Source organism: Zootoca vivipara, chromosome 17 (assembly GCF_963506605.1).
Source record: "Zootoca vivipara chromosome 17, rZooViv1.1, whole genome shotgun sequence".
Lineage (NCBI taxonomy): Eukaryota > Metazoa > Chordata > Lepidosauria > Squamata > Lacertidae > Zootoca > Zootoca vivipara.
The window spans coordinates 39,747,996-39,757,051 of record NC_083292.1 but is presented as its reverse complement, the minus strand read 5'-3'; the positions used below and the strand labels follow the sequence as shown (position 1 = coordinate 39,757,051).

The 9,056-nt window shown below is 47.9% G+C and overlaps 1 protein-coding gene across 1 annotated transcript; it reads right to left on the bottom strand.

Moving 5' to 3' along the window:
- Nucleotides 1-1,821: 1,821 nt before the first annotated feature.
- On the bottom strand, nt 1,822-8,152 carry OAZ3 (ornithine decarboxylase antizyme 3). The gene is given in 7 exon segments (XM_035097633.1): nt 1,822-1,973; nt 2,845-2,930; nt 3,891-4,066; nt 5,409-5,483; nt 5,485-5,545; nt 6,753-6,800; nt 8,043-8,152. Coding segments are annotated over 7 exon segments (708 nt in total).
- Nucleotides 8,153-9,056: the final 904 nt, after the last annotated feature.

Genomic DNA, 9,056 nt, shown 5'->3' with positions numbered 1-9,056 from the left:
TTCTTCTCCAGTTCTTGTCAGGACGAACCAGTGCTGAGCATGGCCCATAGGTAGACCATGGGGTTGCCTCACGAGCAGGGCGTATGGATGGCTTTAAAACAGGTTTAAACAAATGGATGGAGGACAGGACAGCATTCTGCCTCCCCGGTTGGAGGTTTCTGAATGGCAAGCAGGGAGAGTTGCTCCACTGCTCAGATCCTTCTTGGGGGCGCCGTATTGGGGCATCTAGTTGAGAACAAGGATGCTGGACTAGATGGGCGCCCTTTGGCCTGATCCAGCCACAGGGCTCTTCTGATGTCCATGTGGAGCCTCCAGGTCCAGAGGCAGTCTATCTGGGCTCTTAAGGGGCATTTTGCTCCTGTCAGGATGCTGGCCCCTTTGCCCTCATCCAGCAAGGCTTTTACGATTCTTGGCTGGGAGGTCGGGGAAGAGAGGGCCCAATCACAGCTGAGGCCCTCCATCTTTCTACTCGCTCCCTAAAATGCAGGGCCCCAACCAGCGACTAGTTCCCAAGTCAGCTGATGGCAAGCGTGGTTTGGGCCTCCCTCTTCCCCCTGCCCATCGCTCATAAATCCCCGTTACGTGACGGAGGGCAGTTAAGACGGAATGGGTGTCCTTTGTTCCTCTGGTCATGGTATCACATCTGTATGAGGGTCAGGTGAGCCTGGTGGCGAGAGGGATAGTCTTGCGCCAAAAAGGTAAAGGGACCCCTGACTGTTAAGTCCAGTCACGGACGACTCTGGGGTTGCGGCGTTCATCTCACTTTACTGGCCGAGGGAGCCGGCGTTTATCCGCCGACAGCTTCCGGGTCATGTGGCCAGCATGACTAAGCTGCTTCTGGCGCACCAGAGCAGCGCATGGAAACACAGTTTACCTTCCCTCCAGAGTGGTACCTGTTTATCTACTTGCACTTTGACGTGCTTTCAAACTGCTAGGTTGGCAGGAGCAAGGACAGAGCAACAGGAGCTCACCCCGTCATGGGGTTTCGAACCACCGACCTTCTGATCGGCAAGCCCTAGGCTCTGTGGTTTAGACCACAGTGCCACCCGCGCCAAAGGGGAGTACAAAAGCAACCCTCCACCATTGCGTAGGGGGTGAGCGAGAGCAGGAACTTGGCCTTCCCCAATTGACAAGGTGTCCCTAAAGTTTGTTAGGGCGCCTCGGTAGTTCCTCAGCCCTTAGGGCTGGGAGAGGTCTTCCTCTGTGCCTTCATTAGACAGCTTCTGAAGAATCACAGAATTGCAAAGTTGGGTGGGTCCCCAAGGGTCATCCAGTCCAACCCCCTGCAATTCTGGAATCGCACCTGAAGCATGGCTGGCAGGTGGGTATCCAACCTCTGCTTAAAAACCTCTGTATTTTTTAGGACCGTACATGGCTCAAAAACAGTTGTGTTTTAATGTAACCCACCCTGTGACCTTGGTTAGGTGGGAATAATAATTAAAATGTTCAGAGTGTTCTAGGCCAGTGGTCCTCAACCATGGGCCTCCAGATGTTTTGAGACTACAATTCCCATCATTCCTGACCACTGGTCCTGCTAGCTAGGGATCATGGGAGTTGTAGGCCAAAAACATCTGGAGGCCCAAGGTTGAGGACCACTGTTCTAGGCAGCTCAGGATTTTCACAGAAGGTCCCCTCCAGGGACCAGGAGGATGCCTGCATCCTGGAAACTGCCTTTTATTGCCCTGTAAACAAACAAACCAACAAGATGATCGAGCTGTGGTGCCAGTTTAATGCCACTCCCTGGGGGAATCGGTGACCTGCTCATTCAGGGAGCCTGTTGGCCAAGAACAGCCCCATCCTGCCTCCCCAGTGTGTCTGGTTTCAGGTCCTCCACTTCTCATTCTCCTCCGGTTGGTAAAGTTCTCGTTCCATGGGGTAAGCCATGAAGATGACGTCCTCCCAGGGGGGAAGGGAAGGGTGATCCGGCTGCATGAGCTTGAAACCCAAGAAGCCAAAGGCTCGTAGCAAGTCTCCTTCGAGCGAGGGGAGAAAAAGAAGATGATTAGGAAACCAAGGGCAAGATGATCTTTCCCCGCACTCCAGAGCCTTTCCTCTGGTTTATCCAATTTCTCCATGTTTGTCAAGCCACACTTTCATAAAAATGCAGTGTATATACACGCTTCCATTAAGAGCAGTAGAAACATCCATCGGTGCTGGCTGTAAAAAGAAAACCACACGGCAGAGGCCTGTCAGATTAACAGTTCTCAGGAGACATCTAAAGCAAGACAGGGATTATTCCTGCCCAACCTCTAGTGGCAAGAAGTTCCGCAGGGCCACAGAGCTGACTGAATCTCAGAGGGTTGCAAGCAACCTCTGAAAGCGCCCCGCCAGAGGATCGTGGTGAAGCATATTTGGACACCAAGCTTGAATGAGCATGAGAATCTTGAGACTGGTCCAGTAGCAAACTGGTTTTCACTCTGCCTTCCACCTCACACTCTAAGGACAGGTAGATTCTGACCCTACTTGGAGATGCCGTTGGGCATTGAACCTGGGACACCCTTGAAATAAAGTAAAGATTCTAGTCCTCATGGTTCTGGAAAAAATGTGGCTTTGAATCAGAACATAAGGACACTGCACTGACCGGCAGCAGCTCTGCAGTTTCAGGCAAAGCTCTCTCCTGGACCTACCTGGTGACCAAACTAGGGATGACGCTCGACCAAAATGCTATGGCCCTAGCATGCTTTTTTATGATGGTTTTTCTGGCCTAATAAAAGCCCAAATTTGGAATTGGGACACACACACCCTTGCCCTTTTCTATATCATTTCCAGATTTCTGGCATGTGGAATAGTCCAGGACTCAAAACCCAGATTCTGTTAGCAAGGGGATTATTTTTTTTTTCTTACCCCTGTCCCGTCGGGACTTGTGGAAGTTAACAAGCACCTGGTCCGCCTCTGTGTTTTCTTCCACGTATTCCAGCGTTGCAGTCAGGCTAGGAGCAGAAACGGCCACAGGATCCATATTAAGCGCTTATTATTAAGGGTGCTGTTCTTTTGCAAGCAGGGCTTGCAAAGGGACTAGTCTTCAGTAAGGTGTTCAACCTGACCTGTACCACTGAATTGTGGGTGAGAGCTCCCATGACTGAATCCATCCAAAGAATTCCCTGGACCTAGAAAACCAGACTGTCACAGAAAAGGCTACTCTTCTCCCTGACATGCTAGATTTCTACATACAGAAAAATGTGGGTTTTGTTGTTTTCATTTTAAATTAGAGGTCCAGACATAAGTGCCCCAATCTGACCCCACTCCTTTTGAACACACCCCACAATTTTTTACGGAGCCTAAAGCATAGCACCAAGTTTGCTAGTGGTTCAAATCGACCATTTCGGTAGAGGGAAATCTACTGATGTTAGCTGCAGCAAAAAATTGCAGGGCAAGGAGCTCTTGTTGAAGATACTCTATTCCATTTCCTCCCTCCCTCCAGTTCTTCCATTACGCAAAAGTTAGCATCCCATTATCACTGAGCATGCCCAGAACTCTGGGCTGTTTCTGAAGTTCAACCCCAGCCTTTTGGGGGGGGGTCAACTTTTTTTCTCCTTATGTAAATATTAGGTTCCCACGGTCAGGTGCAGGCGATAGCCCTAAGCAGCATCTCTGCCCATAAATAAATCCTCAGGGCCTTGGGTTTGGGTTCCTTTGGTTTTGAACTAGTGCCTCCCTCGCTTTCCGATATTTCCCCCCACAAGAGCTGGAACCTGGCCGAGTGGTTGTCTCTAAAGTTGCTGGAAAACGCTGGGCTGTTTCCAACGTTAGTCCTGCTCAGAGCAGACGTCTTGAAAAGAACAGGCACAGCCAATGTAGGGACATTCAGTGGGTCTACTCCGCGTGCAACTTAGTTGGGTGACAAAGCCACCCGTTTCTGACACCCAGTTGCAGCAGGAAATTGCTCTCACCTCTCGCGGCTGTTGCAGTCCAGGGCAAGGTGAGGCGTGTCGAGGAAAACCGTGCGTGCCTGGAGGAGGCCGTGCCAGTGGCTGACCCCCTGGCTGCCGTGGGCAAAATGGAAGTCCAACTGTACCGGCTGGTCGGGACGTTGGCGCTCGCCGGCGAAAACAGTGAGATTCCCAGCCTGTGGCGTTTTTAGATGAAAGGTTTGCAACTACTGGTTAGAAAACACCTTAGCAAAATCCCCCTTCTTTCCAACTTTCAGGTGGTGAGTGCCGGTGATTGATGGATTGATTTGCTAAAATGCCTCCATCCCTGCGCAAGAGGGAGATGTCAGCTGGTTTGCACAAGTTAGGGCAACATTTCGCTAGAAAATTGTAGAGTTTGGAAGGGACCCCAGAGGGTCATATACAGTGGAACCTTGGTTTATGAACACCTCGGTTTACGAATTTTCAGTTTACGAACGCCATGGACCCATCTGGAACAGATTAATTCACTTTCCATTACTTTCAAAGGGAAAGTTCGCTTCAGTTTATGAACGCTTCAGTTTATCAACAGACTTCCGGAACCAATTACACCCATGCTTTGGGTTAAGTACGCTTCAGGTTGAGTACTTCGCGGACCCGTCTGGAACGGATTAATCCACTTTCCATTACTTTCAATGGGAAAGTTCGCTTCAGTTTATGAACGCTTCAGTTTATGAACAGGCTTCCAGAACCAATTGTGTTCATAAACCGAGGTACCACTGTATAGGCCAATCCCATGCAATGAATTTAAACCAGTCAAAGGAAGGAAACTAGCAAAACAAGAGGTGAGAGTCCACAACCTCCCCCCCCCCCAATAACTCAGTTTGTGAAATTGACACTCTTCACAGAGACCTGCTGGCGACTCCTTTGAAGCTTAAAGTATCTATTTGCAAAGAATCTGTAATCCAATATCCGCTGAGGGGTGATATTGCCCCCCCCCCAAAAAAAACTACTGAGATGGTTTAAGACTATTTAGTTGAGATTTTTTTCAAAGTCTAATTTAAAACTACTTAATGGTGGCTACTGAGTCTTTTATATGGTTTATATGCCTTCAATAGGTCTGTATTGCAAATATTTTATGTTCCCACCCACCCCTTTTTGTGATTTTTATCTAAATTTTGTCAATAAAGACGGAATGAATATATTCTCCCTGGAGAAATCTGCCTTGTATCGAGTCAGACCACGAGTCCATCAAACCTAGTGTTGTCTACACCGACTGGCAGCAGCTCTTCAGGACTTTAAGCACAGTATATTTCTCTGATGGGGCAAACTGTGTATGCTACCTTCAGCTCTTTGGAGAAAAAAGGTGGGGTAGATATATAATAGGGGGAAAGGCCCAGTTGTCAAATTTCAGAGTGTAAGCTCATTGGGGCAGGGACCCTCCCTCTGTACTTTTGTACAGCATCATGCAAGCAGATGGTGGTCTATTGTGACAGCAGTAGTAATGATGAATACTGATCAGATGCAAGGCCAGAAAGGCCTGAGGCAGAAGAAGCCTACCTTATATACCTCTTTAAGGCTCGCCTCGTCTCCTTCGAGGCTCCTTCTCCTGTCTGGGCAGCCGCCCACGAACTCAGGAGCACTGCGGGCAGTAACGGGGCCGGATACTCAAGCTCTCACATTGGGTAAGGTTTGAGCTGTGCCGCAGAATGGAAACAAGAAAAGAAGATGGCGTGGATAAGCCCGGGAAGCAGGTTCTGAAATAGGCAAGTGCCTTGAACACAAGGGGCTAGAAACTTGACATTAGGCCCCATAGTTCTGAATAATAATGTGTAAAGTATGGCTCAATTCACATTTAAATGGAGAATGCCTGAAGGCTTTAACATGGGAGATTTTCCTCTGAGCTTCTCAGTGGGTTGGAAATTAACTGTTACTGTTATCTGCTAGTTCTGACAATGTGTTTAACTTTAGATCACACAGGAGGTATTGGGTTGCAAATCCTCATTTTGAAAGGGAGATGTCTTTAGTCCTTTGTTCCCAGTCGGAGTGGAAGCAAGATACAATAAGGAAGCTCTCCAGGAGCATGCAATCTCAGGCTAGAATGCGGGACAGAGAAGAGTTTTGATCTCAATCCTGTTCCAAGTTATTTTTAAGATGCCGAGCCAGTGCTAGACATGCACAAGGTAAGTGCATGGAATTATCTGGATGTATCTCTGATGTTTTTGTTCTGTTTTGAAGAAAGTCCTGCAAGTAAAGCTCAAATCAAACCTATGGATCTGGGCAACAAGGAGTCAGTTTGTATGCTTCCAGTTGCTTCAAGCTGTGCAACATTAATACCTGCAATATAATGGGCTGACTTTAATAGGGAAATAGGAAACGAGCGGATTTAAGCGGAGCCAGACCATTGGTCCATCTTGCTCAATATTGTCTACACAGGCTGGCAGCAGCATAATAGGATTTCAGAGAGGGGTCTCCTCCAACCCTACCTAGAAATGGTGGGAGCACTGAACCTGGGAGCTTCTGCTTGCAAGGCAGATGCTCTACCACTGAGGTGTGTCCTTTTAAAAAATGAAGCAAGATCCCAGTCCTCATCGTTCTGAAAACATGTCTCTGACACAGCTCTGCCTGGAGATGCCGGGCCTTGAACCCGGGGCCTTCTGCATGACAAGCAGCTGTGCCACCACTGAACTATGGTGCTTCTTCATCTCCAGGCAGCTGTCCCAACAAAATCTGGGGGTCCAAAAGTTTCCAGTCCTAATACAGGGATGGGGGACATGCAGCCACTCCCATAGTCCTTGATCCTTGGCCGTGGTCGCTATATGTGCCTAGCAATATATTGGGGGGGAGCATGTCCTCCAAGGTACCTATGTGGCACCAATGTGCCCAAGGTAGCCCCCCCCTTACCTCTTGCCACTGGGCGTCATTTTCCGCCGATATCTAAGGCGGTGCTTGCTGACGGAGCAGAAAGAGGCGCTGGAGAATGCTAGCGGATAAAGGCAGTTCCGTATCCCCCCCTTCTTGGTCCAAGAAAGGGTGGTTGTGGGTGCCCGGTTCCGCTGCGTTTTGCTGGGCAGTGCCTCCTGCCCCAGGCAAAGTGGGTCCTAGGTGGCAGGGCCCCTGCCTTAAGTACCCAAGGGACCCCTATTGTGACCTGTGTGAGATTCTGCCCCATGGCAACTTGGCTGTGTCACAAGCATCATTATGAGGCCATGCTCCCTCCTGGCCACACCCAGGCGAAGCTCCTCCCACTCCTGGGTACCACGGCATCCTCTCCCTCATAAGGACACCTGGCTCTGGGTCTGCACCCCTTTGGATGCCCGCTGTTAACATTTAAAGCACATCCAACACAGAGATATCCAGCACATCCTCCTTCCCCAGGAGGATCATGGGAGCTGTAATTTCCCTCCCTCGCAGAATCCTTAACAAACTACTGTTCCCAGCATTCCTTGGGGGAAGTCAAGTGTAAATATGCATGGGTGTGCTTTATATCTATGGTATGGGTCTGCCCTCAGTATTGTCCACACTGACTGGCAGCTGCTCTCCAGGGTTTCAGGCCGGGGTCTAAGAGATGCTGGAGACCGAGCCTGGGACCTTCTGCACGTCTTTTTAAAAAGCACTGAATTATCTTCAGGGGTGAACTCTGCACACGCTCAGAAGCACGTTGCCCTTCCTTCCTTTTTGAAGAGCCTCAGTTCTGTTGGGGTTGTTGGTGAGAGAAAGACACAGTGTGCTTATTCTGAGGCACTTTGTCCTTAGGACTTTTAAAATACATTTTAAAATCACCTTTATGCTGTCTTGCACAAAGGAAAGGAGAAGCACACTCGGTGCACGCTCAGAGTCACTTGAGAGCATCCTGCTAATTTGTGACTTTTGTGAGTCTTCCTGCTCCAGAGCATGGCCATTGTGGATGGACGCAGCCAAGATTTTGGGACACAGCAAACGGCGCACACCCCCAAACATCCTGCCCCCCCACCCCACTCTCAGTTTCAAGCAAGAGTTTTAGCTGCTATCCTAAGGACTAGAATCTTGTGGTCTTATCACTTGGTAGCCTGCCTGGAGCCCAGAGCCCAACAGCAAAGCTTTCGGCTGCAATCATGAGGACTAGGATCTTGTTTCCCAACATTTGGAGCCGGCCTACAGCCCAGAGCCACTGGTCCAACCTATTCAAACCAAGGGAGATCATTACCCCATTACTCGCCAGGCTTCTGTGCTGGGCCCCAGTTGCTGCCCCCTTTGCCCATCCTGCGGGCACATAGCCCAACCGCACCGGCGTCAAGGGCATCAGTAAATTTAATGATGATCATGGTGGCAATAGTAATATGAATAATAACTAGTGGGTATTTCTATAATAATAATTTTTATTGAGTTTACATTATTTTTACCATAATCACAATCCGTTAAAATCCGATAAAATTATTTGGCTTTCATAAATAATCACTTACAACTTAGCATTTCTACCGTATATCAACCTATTTACCTTCTTTCATGCTTTACCTTAATAATTGTAAAGAGATTCCAAAAATTAGCATTATAAAATATTTTAACTCAAACCTGCAAGCGTTTTCAAATGTTTACAATGTTCTCTCATATATTGTCTAAATTCACTTTTCAAACAGCTCGTCACGTTGATTTCGTATCTTCCCCGTCAGCTTCACCAGTTCTGCATATTCCATCATTTTCATCTGCCATTCTTCCAATGTTGGAAATTCCTGCTGCTTCCATTTCTGGGCTAAAAGTATCCTTGCAGCTGTGGTAGCATACATAAACAAATTTATATCTTGTTTTGGGAATTTCTTCTCCAATTATACCCAACAAAACCGCCTCTGGTTTTTTAATAAAGTTATTTTTAAAAACCTTTTCCAGTTCATTATATATCATATCCCAGTAGGCTTTAACCTTAGTACAAGTCCACCAAATATGGAAGAAAATTCCCCTCCTTTTCCTTACATTTCCAACATTCCTTATTTTGATTTCTATACTTTTTAGCAAGTTTAGACGGCGTCAAATACCACCTATACATCATCTTCATTAAATTTTCCTTAAGTGCTTATTTCCGTAAGGAATAACTAGTGGATATGAACAGATTACTCAGCAGGTTGCAGCAAAGGACTGCAAAAAAGAATTTTTGCACTCTGCATATGCTCAGTGGCCCCACTTGACATGCTTTTATTTTTTTTGGAGGGGGGTAGGTTGGTGGGTTTTTGCTAC